We start from the raw sequence: 19,248 nt of genomic DNA on the forward strand, positions 1-19,248 counted from the left end.
GAAGATATCATGCAAAACTACATTTCTGTAAAAAGTTTAGGCACTTTTTCAAAAATAGTAACAGTTGCTGAATAATTTGGTCTACATTCTCAGTATAGATATCTTTAGAATAAAGACATTTTGGGCTTTACTATCCATCATCTAGAGTTTATAATGCTCAAAATGAAAAAGTTATAGATGCTTAAGAAATAAAAAAAATTAAAAAACGTGCACAGCACTAAACATTTAATTATTTCATAAACAGATATATGAAATTAGTCCTGGAGCAATACAGAAAAGTAATTGGTCAAAAGCCACATGAATCTAATGGCAATATCATTTCATATCAATTACATTTCTGGAATTATTTTTCTGAGACAATGTCTTGTGCTTTTCTCCCTTGTTTGTGGAGAAGCAGTCTGATGACCACATGTACTGAAGGTTTCTTACAACTATTTTAGTCTGACCAAAGTGCTTTACAAGTCATGCAAAACACAGATGAACATACTACACCACAACACCCACTAAAGGCAGTGATACGCAACTAAAAAGAGATGCGTTTTTAGAATTGACTTTAAACATTAGAACATTGATTTAATTATCTGCTTAAAACATTTTAAACAGGTAAGACGTACATATAACATCTTTAAAAAGGACAACTTCATATTTGCTTTTAAATTTTAAAGTTAATAAACTAAATAAATGAATCAAACGAACAATAACGAACCTTTATAAATTAAAAAGTAGACTGACAGAAAGACAGTTTTCACTTCAATTTTTGTCCGCTTCATTTTTTTAGATTCTGAGGTCTTAAATACAAAACAATAACCAAAATTAACTAACATAAAATGAAATTAAAAACACAGGCGTGAAATTAACTTTGTACCAATAAAAATAAATATGCAGATAAAAAATGTTTTGGTTTAAAGTCTCTTCACATTAAAATAGTATTGATTAAAGTAAATGATCTACTGTAAATGTATTTATATATGTATTTTTATATTCTGGGTAAGGCATAAGACTAAAAAAAGTTTGTCCAAATAAAAATTGTCGGGCCAACATTTCCCATAATTCTGATAAGTAGCCCAAACTGTCTGTCAACAAATGTAGATTTGTACATCTTCACACTGTTCACGTATTTCTTTTAGACAGGTAATGTTAAGTTTTAAAACTATTTTAGTCACAGAAAGCTGATGTAGATTGTGTTGTTATGAATGAGTTATATGTGCAGAAGTGTTGTTCAGCCACTGAAATCTTTTATTTAGTTTAACAACAAAACATCAGTAACTATTCAGCCTAGCCTGCTTTACTGAGGTGAAGTTGGTTTTATATTAACATTGGTTCATTTTTGAACAATGACAACTTGTAACACACTCCCTATATTGTTTACCATGCTACTTTAAATATTCGGTCTGAAATAGCATTTAAGTATGGCTTAGTAATAAGAGTAATTCCTGCATGCTGCCGGCCAACTACTAAGCATACATTACTGCAGTAGTCATTTTAGAACAAAGCATGTGAGAGAGTGAAATAAGATATAACAACTGTATTATGCTAGATATAATACAGTTCTTTTGTTTAGAAATGTAGTATTATAAAATACTGTAAAATTTTCTAACTGGTGAATGACGTGATCTAGTGAGTCTCTGTTATCTTTAATTTGAGCACACTCGTGATTTCAGGAGGTGTGGCTTTGGACGGCAGGGAAGGGATTGTGTTTAGATATTATGCTAACCGGTTAGCATTTAGACAGATCACCTACTGCACCATTAATAAAATTTTTTAAAAATGATTATTTACACAAAATCACACACACACACATACATAGTTTGAGATATATATTATATTATATCTCAAACTATGTTAGTATCTCAGTGATAAATGACTTATACAATATTTGACAATACAATACAATTTACAATACAAACTAAATTCTAAATACAAATTAAAACTAAAATACAAACTAAAATTTAACCATTCTGCAGACTTAAATTAAGTTAAAAAGTTAATTAAGTTAAGTTTTAATAGTCATTAGTAGTCACCTCTGACTTCAACTGTACATTAGTCTCAGTAATAATTAACAGAATAGTTAAACATATTGACTTAAAATCTCTAAAAATCAGCAACAAAATCGATATATTTTGATATAAACATAATATATAATTCTATATCACATATATTTCACATATTAAAACTGTAAAAAAAATACATTTCCAACCTCACAGTAATGCCTCCTTATAAGTACGATTTTATTTGTCATTTGCATTCAATTATTCCTTACCGTTTTACTGCACATGTGTTTATTCAATAGTTATATATGTGAAGTGAACAACCACCCTGTATCTTTGAAATGGAGAAAAAAAAAGCCTACACCGTAAAAAGTAAATCCGTAAAATTTAAGGTAAAAAAAAAATTTCAGCTGTGGTTGCCAGTATTTTACCGTTAAAAATACGGTACAAACCGTAAAAATAAATTCTTAATTTTACAGTAAACTACAGTATTTCATTACTTTATAGATGTAATATGTCTGTATTTTGAATTACCAACATCTACACATCTTTTGTTACACAGATAGACTCGTTAACACAGCCATATGCAGGTGGTGATGAGAAAGTTACACAATGAACCATTGCTCATTACAAATGCTCATCACAAACAACTTTTCCCACAGTCAGAGATGTGTATCAGTATATGGAGGGTGCTTCAATGTCATTCACACAGCTACTAAACACCAGTATGGTAACACGCATAAAATTAAAGTCATGAAATAAACATGGTTTATCAACATTAGATGTAACATAAATCTCTAATGTACATAACTGATGGAGAAACAACTAAAAAGATCAATAGTAATGCCAACAAAAAGCATAAAAAGTGATGTGCCATGCAGGGAATTCGGGGAAAGTCAATTTACTGTTATTTACCGTATATATTAAGGAAACATACTGTTAACCAGGTTATGGATTTTTACTGTAGCATTTTTACAGTTTTTTTACCATTGAAATCACGGCCATATTTTACAGTGTAAACAAACTAGCTGAAAATAGTGGTGGTGTTGAGCTGCTTGTTCTCCCTCATCCAGTGACAATGAACAGTGAAGTTCACACCAGCAATCAGCAGCATCTAAAGCTAAATAAACCTCATTGTTCCACTGTGTTTCCAAAGCTTTGGAACCAAAGAGGTTTGACTTTTCCTGAATCCTGACTCACAACTTCCTCTTTCCCTTCAGACACACTCCTGCTTTCACTGTATGTGTGTACGTGTGTGACAGAGGATACACTTATGACCATATATTATCCATATTGTAACCATATTCCTTAATAATAACTAGAGTTGCATGATATAGGAAAAATCTGACATTGCAATATTTCTTATTTCTGCAATATATATTGCGATGTGAATACAATTTCTTAAACAGCTTTATTTGGAAATAATTCTTTATTTTATATCTATTGGGGTGATTTTGTACACTCTCAGAAATAAAGGTACGCGAGCTGTCACTGGGGTGGTACCTTTTTCAACAGGTACACATTTGTATTTGAAGGGTCCATATTGGCACCTCAAAAGCATATATTAGTACCTAAACATTTTAAGAGGAAAACTTTTGTACTTTTTAGGTACTAATATGTACCCTTGAGGTATTGATATGGACCTTTTAGGTACAAATTTATACCTTTAGAAAAGGTACCACCCCAGTGACAGCTTGTGTACCTTTATTTATGAGAGTGTACGGGAGTGAATCTTAAATAATGTATAACAAATAAATTACAAGCATATAAAATAGAGCAAAGATAAAAGTGAATGAATTATAGTTTTCATGTATTCAGGTACAGATATTGAATAATCAACACTGCATAGACTTCATTGTATATTATGTATAATATGTATATTATTATCTTTATTAAAGTTACAAACAAATTCTTGTAATGTAATGTAACGTGTATTTATATAGTGCATTTATCTTGTATGGCCATACACCCAAAGCACTTCACAATCATGAGGAAAAGTCTCTCCACACCACCACCAGTGTACAGCATCCACTTGGATGATGCGCCGGCAGCCACAGGACAAAGGCACCATTACGCTCACCACACACCAGCTACAGCTACACCACAATTCAGTGGATGGGGATGATTGGGAGGCCATGATGGGTAAGGGCCGATAGAGGAAATTTGGCCAGGACACCGGGGTCACACCCGTACTCTTTACGAGAAGTGCCATGGGATTTTTAAATGACCACAGAGAGTCAGGACCTCGGTTTATCGTCTCATCCAAAAGACGAATGACAGGACGTTTTAAATGTTCACACTGTCACAGGCCTTAAAGGGACAGTTTACTAAAAAGTGAAAATTTACTCACTAAACAAATAAAAATGTGTTTAAAATTAAATTAAATTAAAATTAAATAAACACGTGGGCCACCTTCTCGTTTGTATAAATAAGATAAAATGAAACAAACAAAATAAAAAAAATAAAAATTAAATAATATCTTAATTTTATAATTACTTTAAAGTAAATAAAACAAATAAATAAATTACATTATTTAAAAATAAATAAATTAAAATAAAGTAAAACTTGAACAACACCTTCGCATTTTTATTAACACTGTAATCTGTATTTCAATTACAGTAAGAGTGCTGTACAAAAAATTAAATTAAATGTTAAAAAATTTAAACACGTGGGCCACCATCTGGTTTGCATAAATAAGATAAAAAAAATAAATAAAACAAATAAAATAAAACAAAATAAAATAATAAAAAGAAATAAATAAATTTTGTATAAAATTAAAAATATTTCAAATATGTCAGAAAGATATTAAAAGGGATAAAATAAATAAATAAATAAATAAATAAATAAATAAATAAATAAATAAATAAACTTAAATGTAAAAATAAAACAACTACAAATAAAAAACATGTAAACAATCTCTTCCTCTTTCAAAAAAATTCCAATTCAAATTCAAAAATTGCCTCAGCTACCACTACCTTCAAATGTGTACTCAAATTTACCTCGAACTTTATTTAGGCCACTACATTGCAGCTAGAACTGAGTACCTAAAAAGACCAACGCTTTAGTCAGTCTCTCAGTTGCCCTGTTTGCTGTCATTCTGAGCATTCTTGCCTTTGTGCCCACGTTTTCTCAACCCCATCACATTCCTCCACCTCCGCCAACACAACGTCACTGTTTGATGATGCTAGAGCTTCAATCTTCCAATCCAGAAACCTGAGGTGTCCATCAAGGATTAAAAAACACTAAGTTTATTAACATTTAATGTTGGCTAAATAAGCAAGATGCTAGCACAACTCATTACGCTGTTAGCACGAATTAGCATGTGGTTAGCATATTTCTTGCATGAATTAGCACAATCGCCTCACAGCAAGAAGGTCGCTGGTTCGAGCCTCGGCTGGGTCAGTTGGCATTTCTGTGTGGAGTTTGCATGTTCTCCCCGTATTTGTGTGGGTTTCCTCTGGGTGCTCCGGTTTCCCCCACAGTCCAAAAACATGTGGTATAGGTGAATTGGGTAAGCTAAATTGTCCGTCCTATATGTGAATAAGTGTGTATGGATGTTTAAGCAAAAAACAGAAGTATGCGCACATCTAGAAAATTTCAAAGACTGAGCACAAAGGTGCTCGATCAAAAACAAACATTTGTAGAAAAAGATCCAAAGAAGATCTGCACACTGCCACTTTAGCTCTCAAAAAGTCTTTAATGTCACAACGTTTCGGCCGACACCTGATGTAGACCATGTTGGTCGAAACGTTGTGTCATTAAAGACTTTTTGAGAGCTAAACTGGCAATGTGTATGGATGTTTCCCAGTGATGGGTTGCAGCTGGAAGGGCATCCGCTGCGTAAAACATATGCTGGATAAGTTGGCGGTTCATTCCGCCGTGGCGGCCCCAGATTAATAAAGGGACTAAGTCGAAACGAAAATGAATTAATGAATAAACAAACATTACAGGAGTAACTTTTAATATCATTTTTATTTCATTTTCATTTTTTACAAAGTCCTGTTTACACAAAGGAGCTAAATTAAATAAATTTTTTCATTATACAAAAAAAGTGTAATTATATAATTTAATAAATAACAATTATTACAATAACAAAATGAATGAATAAATTACTATTTATAAATGTATAATTACATCAAATTTAAAAAGGAAATAAAATAGTTAAACAAACAAACAAACAAAAATAAAACTTGTCTTGGACACTTGTCATTCTTTATTAACACTATTTACCGCATTGGAATTGTAGTAAGTGATGTAATCAAAAATAAATGGATAAACTAAAAAACTATTATATAATAATAATAATAAAATAGAAATTGTTGGATAACCTTATTATAAATGACAATATTATTATTATAATAAACTGAAAAAAAATGAATGCATATACATACAGTTGAAGTCAAAATTATTAACCCCCCGTTTATTTTTCCCCCAATTTCTGTTTAACGAAGAGTAGATTTTTCTTCAACACATTTCTAAACATAATAGTTTTAATAACTCATTACTAATAACTGATTTATTTTATCTTTGTCATGATGACAGTACTTAATATTTGACTAGATATTTTTCAAGACACTTCTATACAGCTTAAAGTGACATTTAAAGGCTTAACTCGGTTAATTAGGTTAACTAGGCAGGTTGGGGTAATTAGGCAAGTTATTGTGATGATGCTTTATTCTGTAGACTATCGAAAAAAAATATAGCTTAAAGGGGATAATCATTTTGACCTTAAAATGTTTTTTAAAAAATTTAAATCTGCTTTTATTCTATCCGAAATAAAACAAATAAGACTTTCTCCAGAGGAAAACATATTATCAGACATACTGTGAAAATTTCCTTGCTCTGTTAAACATCATTTGGGAAATATTTTAAAAAAAGAAAGAAAAAAAAATAATAATCAAAGGGGGCTAATAATACAGCAGGAGAAAAAGTAAACATGTTTTTTTCCTGGGAATACTATATCTAAAAGGAGCCCCCCCCCCCCCCCCCAAAAAAAAAAATAAATAAATAATAAATAAATAAATAAATAAATAAATAAATAAATAAATTGGATCAATAAGTTATGCGTAATAACAATGAAATGACACAAGGAGAAAGTACAGAACTACTGTAATACTTTATATAAAAGGCTTTTTTTGGTGATGGCAGCTTAAAGACGCCTCTTATATGGAGAATGAACTCACATGCATTGCTCAGGTGTTGAGTTTTTCATGGATGTCAACAGAGTGTAAAAATCTTGATGGTTCTGTGGGTCTCGTCTATCAAATCTGATCTTTATTTTGTATTCTCTATTGGATTCAAGTCAGGTGATTGTCTGGGCCATTCTACAACTTGATTTTCTTTCTCTGAAACCATTTGAGAGTTTCCTTGGCTGTGTTTTGGATCATTGTCTTGTTGAAATGTCCACCCTGGTTTCATCTTCATCATCCTGCTTATGTAGATGTTGGGTTGATGTAGAGGGTTGCTAACTACTGAGAGATTTCAGCTGGTGCCTGGGCTTTCACTGCCTTTCTGAACCTTTCTTTCTTCGTGTGTTCAATTCTTTTTTTCCCTGTGTCATTTCATTTTATTAAGCATAAGTTAATTTGTAAACTAATTTGATTTGTTTTTTTTTTGCATATATGGATTTCTTTGGTTGCTAATAACATCTAGTGAAAATTTCAAGTCAACAGCACCTTTAGAAATATGTTTTCTGAGAAAAATGGTGACGAATTGAATACTTATTTCCCCCACTGTATATAAATTTAGAATTACATCAAATTTAAAAAACTAAAACATTAAAACAAACAAAAAGAAAAGAAAAAGAAAAAAAAAAGTTAAACAAAGAAATAAATAAACTGTCTACTTCTTTATTAACACTATTTACTGCACTAGAAATGTAGTAAGTGATGAAAATTTAAATAAAAAAAGAAACAAAAAACTATTCTCATCAAAATAAAATAAAATAAAATAAAATAAAATAAAATAAAATAAAATAAAATAAAATTAAACAAAATACAATTTTGGACCATCTCATTCTTCATTAAAAAGTGCAGAAAATAAATCAACAGCAAATATCTAAACAACAAATACAAACAAAGCAGACACAGAGTTTGGTCTGGAGATCATCTCTGGAGCTCGCCACATGACAGAAGCCACATTAGAGCCACATAAAGTTGGAAACTGATTAAAAATAGCGAGTGTATCCTCAGGCGGCGCGGCAGACGCAGTAATGCTGAGGTGGAAGTCAAGACACAGTCTATCAGGGGGCCGTTTCTGAGAGGGGCCCCCAGAGGGACCCGCCTCCCCTGCTTCTCAGTAGGAGCTAATGAATATGAACAGACAGAGGGCATATTGCCCAGTGTCTGTCTTGGCCTGTTTACCACAAAAACTAATAAGACTCAGCTTTAAAGAAGACGAGCCCAAGGGAAGCCCATCTCCCTCCTGAGAGCGATTCAAGCACAACACCGACAAACTGACAACTGAGGAGAGGAAAAAGGTGGAGTGGAAAAGAAGACATACGGCTTTTATTTTTGAAGTCCTGTTCCTACTTTGTGTTCATCGCAAGCTATGAAAGCCACATTGCAGTAGGGAGCGAGGCAATAGACAAAACAGGCAACAAATAGCCAATCAATGAAAGACAAATTAAGTGTCTTGTAAAACACTGCCTGCAGCAAAATGTGTTCATTGTTCTAGAGGTGCGAGTGATGGAGAGTGTTGAAACTGAACATTTCATTACAGACTCAGCTCAAAGGGCAGTTACATGAAGCTTATGAACAAACTGAGTGCGTCTAAAAATAGCCAGTTATCAATTTTGTACACTTAAAAAACATTTTTTTTATGTTAAATGAGCTGAAACAACACAATTCTTAAGTTTTTTGGAGACAACTTAATTGTTTTATGTTCAATCCACTTAAATTTGTAAAAACAAATAAGTTAACTTAATTCCTCCATGTTGTACCAACACAAAATGATTGTATATACTGTACACTGTAAAAAATGCTGGGTTCCACGCAATTCCTTCATGTTGTTCCAACACAAATTGATTAGGTTTACTTAATCGTTTTTACAAATTTGAGTAGATTGAACAAAAAAACAATTAAGTTGTTCCAAAAAACTTAAGAATTGTGTTCTTTCAACTCATTTATATAAGTAGTTTGAACAAGCAGCAGAAGTCATTCTTTTGAGTGCAGGGCCTAAAATGGATGTTAACTAATGGCTCGTTTCCACTGACTGGTATAGTACGGTACGGGTCACCTTTATCAGGCTTGCGTTTCCATTGCTAAAAGGGTACTAATGGTACTCCTTTGGTAGGCGTGGTGTACTACAGAAAGTTTCAGTCAACATCATTTTCGCTTGAGAAAATGTCTACAGTAAAGCTGCACGGGTCGCTCACATATCATATGAGAAGCACTTCTCACAAAACAGATGCTTTATACACAAATACTTCTGTATAAATGTTTATTACTAACTTTTCTATGAACATGAGTTGATTATAACTGTAGATCAATGACCGTGCGAAACAGCCTACTGTAACGTCTGTAATTATAAAAAATAAATAAATAAATGAACATATATAAACACATACAGCCCCTTACAGTCTCCGATATGTTACCACTTACAGAAAAACGACACACAGCATATATTTAGTCCTTATTTGGGTTGAAAACAACATGAAATATAGCCCACAGTCAGTGCAAACCTCTCATGATTAAATGTCTTTAATCTTCAGCAGCACGTGTAGCCTCTTTTTAGAAAATAACTCCGTCATTCTAAGTTCATAATAGTCCAAAAGGAGATGATAATAGTTAAACATGGCAGTTTGTTCACGTTTGCTGAAATTTTTTATTTTTTGGGGGCTTCTCCTGTTTCTTCGCACGTCACTCTTGCTTTTGTCAGTTTCTGACAGGATCGGGTTTCAAAAGCACGTCAATAATCAAGCCCACGTTATTATCATGAGCTCAAGAACTGTCATTTCAAATATAGACACGCGGCGAGCACAAGCAAGAAAGCGAAACCGCTTGCGCTTAGACTGGCTCGTAAAAAACTACGGGGCACAGGGTAAAATCTGCTCTTCTTTTTGGCTTTGTGGCTGTTCATCAAGATGACGACAAGGTTTGTTTGAGCCCGGGTCAACATGGTGGCTCCTTTGTTTTCATTCTGGCTTGTTGCGTGAGCAAATGATGTATCTCTTTAAATCAATAGCATTCAGCTGCGCATCTAGCTCCGCCTTTTGGTACCCTTACTCGTGTTTTGGTACCCTTTCGAAAGGGTGCCGAAAAAGTGGTATGGTACGGTTTGGTAAGCCTTTTGACAATGGAAATGGCCATAAAAGCGTACCGAACCGTACCATACCACTCAGTGGAAACGGGCCATTAGTACCAAATTAAGCGGTATCAAATTTTCTTGTTGCGATTAATTGTTAAAACTTTTATTTGTTGAAACGCTAATATCCAGTCCAATCCTCCATGGAAAAGGAACTACTTTAGGTTCTGTCAGTGTCTAATTTGTATTAATTTATACAAGTTCAGCCATGTATGACTTTTTAAAAGGTGGCGTGTGTCACAATCACTAACTACACATTTGCCACCACATGAACTACAACTACCATTGCACCAAACTACCTACAGCTGACAATAATCCGGACTCTCATTCATACACACAGCTGAAACTCATTCTCACTGATTACCAGGACTATGACACAGCGCGCGCACACACACACACTTCTTTGCTGAGTCTTGCCATTGTAACACCACAAAGCTTTTTCTTGTCTTGTTTTATTGTTTCTGTTATTTTGTCCTTACCATTTGTCTATTTTTGACTACGTATTTTGGATTATCTGTATGCTTCTGTTGCCCCCGTTTTGACCGTTGCCTGCCGGATCCTTCTCTGGTTAATAAACAGCACATGGATCCTCAACTACATTGTTCAGCATCCCTTCCATTACAAAGTGGCATCACCTTATACTTCCATATAACTTCCATAGTAGGGTAAACAAATGGAAGTCAATAGATACAGGTTTCTAACATTTTTCAAAGTATCTTCTTTTGTGTTCAACAGAGGAAAAAAGCTCAAATAGGTTTGGAACCAGTGAAGGGTGAGGAAAGGATGGCAGAATTTTCAGTTTTGGGTAAACTATCCGTTTATGTGTCTTGGCTGACCTCCTGTGACTAGATTACTGAAAATGCAGATTAATACCAGCTGGTTCTAAAGTGAAATAGAGGAAAGCAGACAGTTAAATAAATGGTAACCAACCTGCGGTGCTGAGCCATCAAATCCCTCTTTCTGGATGAGCGTCTGGATGGACTTCAGGAGAGCATGATAAGGTGATGGTAAAGGACTGAGAAAACATAAGACCAACACCACATTAGTAAACGTTGTAACAGGACAGAAAAAAGACCATTACTTTTGAATTATACAAAAATCTTGATAATAGTATACAGTTGAAGTCAGAATTATTAGCCTCCCTTTAAATTTTTGTTTCTTTTTTAAATATTTCCCAAATGATGTTTAACAGAGCAAAGAAATGTTCACAGTATGTCTGATAATACTTTTTCTTCTGGAGAAAGTCTTTTTTGTTTTATTTTGTCTAGAATAAAAGCAGTTTTTAATTTTTTAAAAATCCATTTTAGGGTCAATATTATTAGCCCCTTTAAGCTATATTTGTTTTCGAAGGTCTACAGAACAAACCATCTTTATACTATAACTTGCCTAATTACCCTAACCTGCCTAGTTAACCTAATTAACTCAGTTAAGCCTTTAAATGTCACTTTAAGCTGTATAGAAGTGTCTTGGAAAATATCTAGTCAAACATTATGTACTGTCATCATGGCAAAGAATAAAATAAATCAGTTATTAGAAATTAGTTATTAAAACTATTATATTTAGAAATGTGTTGAAGAAATCTTCTCTCCGTTAAACAGAAATTAGGGAAAAATAAACAAGGGGAGGTAATAATTCTGACTACAACTGTAAGTGGACCTTAAAGAACCAACACATGTCTTCCACCTACTTTTTGTGTATAATGTACTTCAACGTACATTTGCTTTTACTTCAACATACAAATGTTCAATGTACTTCAACGCACATTGCTTTTGACTGCAGTTTCAAAGTAAAACAAACACAGGGACATAGAACCAATAAATAAATGATCATATTACATTTACATAACATTCAAAATCAAATTCAAATTTTGTTTGCCACATACAGAGTCATGCACACAGTATGATATGCAGTGAAAAGCTTACACAACCACAACACAAATAATAATAATAACAACAATAACAATCTATATTTGGAGAAATAGAAGTTATGCAATAGAAAAGAAAAGCAAATATAAACTGTTAAGACTTTTGATATAGAGTATGTGGTTTCAGAAAAAAAGTACAAAGTACAGAAATAAAAAAGAGCTACTGTGTATTTTTGTTGCACAAATTGTTGAATAAATACCACAAAACAACTTAACATCTATTAGTTGTAATCTAATGCATTCGCCTCACCTACTGTATACATATCTTTATGTGGACAATATTTCGGCTCACTTTGTACAGTGTTTTGCTTGTGATGAAGAGTGCTATGTGGTCGCAGTAGAGTTACAACAAAATGAACCCCAAGTAACATCCTTCATATTCAGAATGTAGACAGTGGATGTGTCATATTAAACGTGCAACAAAATGTACAGAGAGCAATGTATTTTACGTTTCGCAAAAATGAGGTATGTATTTCCAATGAGCCTGGTTTGGAAAGCATACCATTTCAAAATAATTTGTTCATATTTAATGCAAATGTTAATGCAATGAAAATATTTGTATAAATTGGTGACCCCCAATTTTTGAAGGTTTTTTTAATATAGTTTTTAAATTTAATTGTTTATTTATATATAAAATCTAGTGAGAGTTTTGAAATTATTGCCATATGCGCTTCTCTGTTTATTTCTGGCCTGTTAAGTTTCGTATTGATTTTAAAATATTGCTTCTTACCTATAAAGCTTTAAAAAAAATCCTTCTGTCTTGCTACAATCCAACCCGCTCTTTAAGATCTCAAAACTCAGGGCTTCTGGTAGTACCCAGAATAGAAAAGTCTACTAAAGGAGGTCGAGCCATCTCATTTATGTTTCCTAAGCTCTGGTATAGTCTTCCTGATAACGTCAGAGGCTCAGACACACACTCTCAGTTCAAAACTAGATTAAAGACCAATCATTTTAGTAGTAGAGGACTTCCAGGACAATACACAGACTTAATATACAAATCAACATCACGTTACCTATAGCTGTATATAATAACCTAATTTGATTGTAATGCAATAACGTGCACCGTAATGTGTGAGCTGCTTTGAAACAACAATTACTGTAAAAAGCGCTATAAAAATAAACTTGAATTGAATTTTTCACGGGAAAAACCAGATCAAATTTACAACATTTTATAAATATATAACTTTTATAAAATAATAAAAAAATATATAACCATAAAAAAACATCAGCGGCAATAAATATTACATAAGATAAAACACATAAATAACAACAACAACAACAACAACAACAATAATAATAATAACACAGAAGATGAAAATCTTAGTTTTTTAAGGGTTACTTTTGATAAAAAATTGCTGTATAAAATCTAGTAATTGTGCAATTAATCACACAACTAAAGTAACTTTATAGAGTCCATGTTATAATAAAAATAAGCAATTTCATTACAAATTGGAAAAACGCAAAGGGTTAAGTTTCAGGAAAGCTCATGCTTATGATTACGTCCTCATAAGAGATTGAATGTTAATCAGTGTACACCTCAATTAATACCACTAATGGCTGAAAACATAAACCAGGTTTTTGCTTCGATGTCACAAAAGCCTGTTGACACAATCCAACCCGCTCTTTAAGATCTCAAAACTCAGGGCTTCTGGTAGTACCTAAAATAGCAAAGTCTACTAAAGGAGGTCGAACCTTCTCATATATGGCCCCTAAACTCGGGAATAGCCTTCTTAATAATGTCAGAAGCTCAAGCACACTCTCTCAGTTCAAAACTAGATTAAAGATCTATCTTTTAGTAGTAGAGGACTTCCAGGACAACACATACACAATGTGCAAATCCACTTCATTAAACATCCACACATAGACATCACCTATGTGCAATAAAATTACAGGTTAACTATGTCTGTATATAATAACTTACATTTGATTGTAACTTTAACTTAACTTGATTGTAATGCAACCTTTTGTAGAGCTGCTTTGAAGCAATAATTATTGTAAAAAGCGCTACATAAACTTAAATGGGATATTTCACAGGAAAAACCAGATCAAATTTACAACATTTTATAAATATAGAACTTTTCTATAATAATAAAAATATATAACCATAAGACATCAACAGCAATAAATAATACATAAAACAAAAATACATAAAAATTAATTTTATAAATAATAGAAATAATAATAATAATAATAATAATAATAATAACACATAAGATAAAAATCTTAAGGTCTTTTAAGGGTTTCTTTAGATAAAATTTGCTATGTAAAATCTAGTAATTATGCAATTAATCACACTTAAAGAAACTTTATGGAGTCATTATTATATTAAAAATAAGCACTCTCATTACAGATAGCGAAAAACGCAAAGGGTTAAGTTTCAGGAAAGCTCTTGCTTATGATTACGTCCTCATAACAGGTCGAATGTTAATCAGTGTACCCTTCAATTAATACCACTAATGGCTGCCAACATAAAGCGGGTTTTTGCATCGATGTCACAAAATCCTGTTGACATCGACAGTAACCCTGGCAACCAACTCACGCATGTGGACGCAAAGGAAATCCATCACTAATTAAATCAAATGAAATGAAATGAAATTAATGAAAGAGTTTGGTACCTCCGTCAGCTCCGTGCTCCCCCTGAGGTCTGCGGTGCTCTGTTAACGGGACACTGCTTCTGATCTCAGTGACACAGCGCTTCTATGTTCAATCAGGGGTAAGATGTGCAACTCCATACAAGAAGGGTCAAAACACTTGACCTGCTCTACAGTACGCTGCACCATCTGCGTTTACTCAAGTTTTGGTGGCACTTTATACACTGAAAAAAATGATTCATTGGATTTACTCAATTGTTTTAAGGTAAGTGGTGGCAAACAATTTATATGGGCTGAATTTTAACAAACGAATTCAATTTAATAACGTTCAACTTGTTTGTTTAAAATCTCTCCTGTTTCCACCAAAACTGCTTGTCGGGAGCTCCACAGGGTCAATATACATGGCCGGGCTGCTGTAGCCAAACCTTTGATCACATGTGCCAATGCCAAACGTCAGTTTCAACGATGCCAGCAGCGAAAATCTTGGGCTGTGGACAATGTGAAACATTCTCCCACATCCGGGAGAGTTGCGGTGTGGAGAAGCCCCAAAAAAAGCAAATCACCCTCACTGTTGCATGCTCAGAGTGAAGCATGGGGGTGGATCTGTGATGTTTTAGGCTGAAATATCATACCATTCGCTAGGCCCAATACATGTGCTACACGGGCAAGTCATTGCCAAGGACTTCCGAACCACTATGGAGGACCATGTGCACTACAGAATGTTAAGTTTCCACAAACATGCACAAATTGCATGTAAACTGAATTGAATATTTCACGGGAAAAACCAGATCAAATTTACATTTTATAAATATATAACTTATGTAATAATAAAAAATATATAACCATAAAAAGACATCAGCGGCAATAAATAATACATGAGATAACACATAAATAATAATAATAATAATAATAATAATAATAATAATAATAACACAGAAGATGAAAATCTTCGTTTTTTAAGGGTTACTTTTGATAAAAAATTGCTATATAAAATCTAGTAATTGTGCAATTAATCACACAACTAAAGTAACTTTATAGAGTTCTTGTTATAATAAAAATAAGCAATTTCATTACAAATTGGAAAAACGCAAAGGGTTAAGTTTCAGTTTCCATACAAGAAGTGCCAGCAGCGAAAATCTTGGGCTGTGGAAAATGTGAAACATTCTCCCTCATCCGGGAGAGTTGCTGTGTGGAGAAGCCCTAAAAAAGCATACTGTACCACCCTCACTGTTGCATGCTCAGAGTGAAGCATGGGGGTGGATCAGTGATGTTTTGGGCTGAAATATCATACCATTCGCTAGGCCCAATACATGTGCTACACGGGCAAGTCATTGCCAAGGTCTTCCGAACCACTCTGGAGGACCACGTGCACTACAGAATGTTAAGTTTCCACAAACATGCACAAATTGCATGTAAACGCATAAACCTTTCAGTGTAATTCTCTCTTCTCTTGTCTACTTTTAAAAAGGCTACTTTTTACTCGTACTCAAAGAGTCATTTTTGCAACAGATAATTTAACTCTACTTGCACTACATTTTTGGGTGTGGAACTGTTACTTGAGTATTATTTTTCAGTACTCTTTCCATCATTGTGCGTTTATCACAAGCTATGAAATCTACATTGCAAAAGGAAGTGAAACAATTGACAAAACAGGCAACAATTAGACCCAATACCATTTCGATTTTTTTACCCCTTCCTCTACCCCTTGGCCCTTGAAACGGAGTGTGAAGGGAAAGGGCTTCAAAATTTACCCCTAAGAAATCGGACAGCATTACAATACCCGCACACGTCATCATATGTCATCGCGAGCTCTTAATAAATGAGATCTATAATGTTGACTGCAGTAGTTATTCCAACGATATCATGTTATCATAATGATATAACGTGGCAATAAGCTCATAACTGTGTGCATTTACACCCTGGCCATATTCATAGATGTAAACAAAACAACATTACTATTATTGCAGAAACTGTAAAAAGCTCATCCCCAGCCACTAGACTTTTCTGACAGAGTATTTGAGGGTCATCGAGTGACAGATGTGAAAGTATATTGTAAAGCTACTATACAGGAATTATTATCATAGATTATAGCTAGCGAAATTTTGCGTTTTTTATTTATTTTTTTTTTTTTACAAGCTTGACTGTAAAACAAGACCGGCATTATGAATGTATTAAAACAATTGCTTGTTTGTTGGAAAAATTCTTAACAATGCCAACAAAAAAATAATAATTTGTGCATCTCCTTACTCGCGTGTGCAGCCATGTTGCCATTGTAGCTGGTGTATTCTGGGAACTTGATACCCCTTAGTTTCGAGTGTGGTCCTGGAAAATCTGTTTCAAGGGCTATCTAGCCCCTCCCCTTAGTCATACGTCTTTTAAATAAAGAGAATTGAGACACCCCTAACCCTTCACGTGAACGTGCAAAAAATTGAGGTCAATCAATGCCTGTAGCAAAACGTGTTCATTGTTCCAGAGGTGCGAGTGACAGATGTTGCTTCGTTTGAGGGCAAAAAGAAGTTTGAAAAGGCTGAGTGTTAGGACTGTGTTGTCTTGGTTTTGTGTGTTTTGGTCTGTTCTAGGTTGGGGCGTGCCTCCGCGGTGCTGGTTAGTGCCCTTATTTAAACTTAGTGGGAGAGTTTGTCCGGGCCGTGGTTCATTCACTGTTAGGGCAGTTGGCCAGAGCTGCGCTTTAATTTATCCAACTGATATGACTTGTTATATACTGTTTGCAAACCTTCCTACACCAATGCTGATTTGTAAATATGTCATGCTGCTCACTTGTACCCCTGAAACACAACAATAATGGCAGCTGTGAAGTTGAAGAACAACTTCATGAACATCTGTCACCTTTTTCTAGCTTGTCGCACGAGAAGCGCCACTGCTGGATGTAGAAATGACCCGTTATAAAATTCAGACGGCATGTTAACCTTGGATATTAACATCCCAGTTTCATGATATTGTGATTCCTGCTCTAAATTATGTTCTTTGTAAAGGTCTGGGTATAAAAAAAAATTTAAAAAAAATTTTTTTCCACATTGAACACAATATATTTTATATTAAGAAACATTTCAAACATTTTGGAACAGTAAACGTGTCAGGCTAAGTAATTAAATTAAATCTCATTATTATGTGAAGAATTCTTTTCTGCTGGAGATACTGTTGCCCTAAAAACGAACTAACATAGTCATAAAAAACACTTAAAAAAGAAATTACATATACTGTAGAAACGGTATCGACCTTATTCTTCATGTACGAGTAGGAGCAGCCATTGGAATCTTTTTGGCTCAGGACTTTTGGTCTCATTCACTTCCATTGATTTTTAGACGTTTTAAACAGCTTGTTATGCTGCTTGATGTTTCAAATTGACATTTCATGATTACATTATTCTTTTATTTATGTTTAGTCATGAACGCACTTGTTTGCAGAGCAAGTAGTTTGACCGTTTTCTCCCGTTTATTATTTCTAGTCGTTTCTCTCATTGGCAACTGAATCAGAAGTTCTAAAACAAATCACAAAAACAAACGCACTTCCGCATCGCAGAATAAGGTCAATAACAAAAAATTTTTGTGGTTTTAAAATCTTTACTTTTCCAAACCGTGGTAAACCTTGAAACTGGTTATCGTCCCATGCCTAGCTGCATGGCACATCTTTATATTGCATTCTATTTGTTGTAGACAGACACTTAAATGGAACAATTGCTGCGTCCCAATTCGCATACTATCCATCCTAAATAGTAATCGAAAATAGAATTATAAAGTAGTTCCAAGTAGTAGTATAGTATGTCCCAAACCGTACTATGTTGAAAAGTATATGCCAAAGGTCTACTATTTCCAGTAAAAATTCAAAGTGAACAACTGTCTATATTCTAACCGCTAATATTGTCCACAACACATTGTGCATTGGACGTGAATTTGATTGGAACTACAAACTCACATAAATAAGTGCAAATAAACTACAAACATGGCAGACGCACATATTCATATGAACATGTTCTGTTTAATTTTGTATTCATAAGCAAAATGTGGAGGACCTTTACATATTTGTCAATTTCTGTAAGTGTCTATATTCCCTCAATAAAAATGAACAAATATAAAATAAATCTAGTTGACCCGAAACTTTTAGACAATTTGTCAATTTCTGTTTCCCAAATAAATAATTAAAATAATAATAAAATAAATAAGTAAATATAAAATAAACAAACATAATATAATATAATATAATATAATATAACATATGCAAATAATATAAAATAAATAAACAAATATAAAGCAACTAAATATAAAATGAATAAATAAATAAGTCTTAAATAATCAAATAAATATTAAATAAATTAATGAATACATAAAAAAGCAAATAATTATTAAATAAATAAATAAATCTTAAATAAACAAATATATATAAGATAACTGAATAAATATAAAATAAGCAAATAAATAAACAA

At 33.3% G+C, this 19,248-nt stretch overlaps 1 protein-coding gene across 1 annotated transcript in view; it reads right to left on the bottom strand.

The window, feature by feature from the left end:
- elp4 (elongator acetyltransferase complex subunit 4) overlaps nucleotides 1-19,248 on the bottom strand; it is a 139,653-nt gene that overhangs the window by 92,055 nt on the left and 28,350 nt on the right. Inside the window, 1 exon segment of the mRNA XM_056461074.1 lies at nucleotides 11,223-11,307. Coding sequence (XP_056317049.1) covers nucleotides 11,223-11,307 — 85 coding nt within the window.

Source organism: Danio aesculapii, chromosome 7 (assembly GCF_903798145.1).
Source record: "Danio aesculapii chromosome 7, fDanAes4.1, whole genome shotgun sequence".
Lineage (NCBI taxonomy): Eukaryota > Metazoa > Chordata > Actinopteri > Cypriniformes > Danionidae > Danio > Danio aesculapii.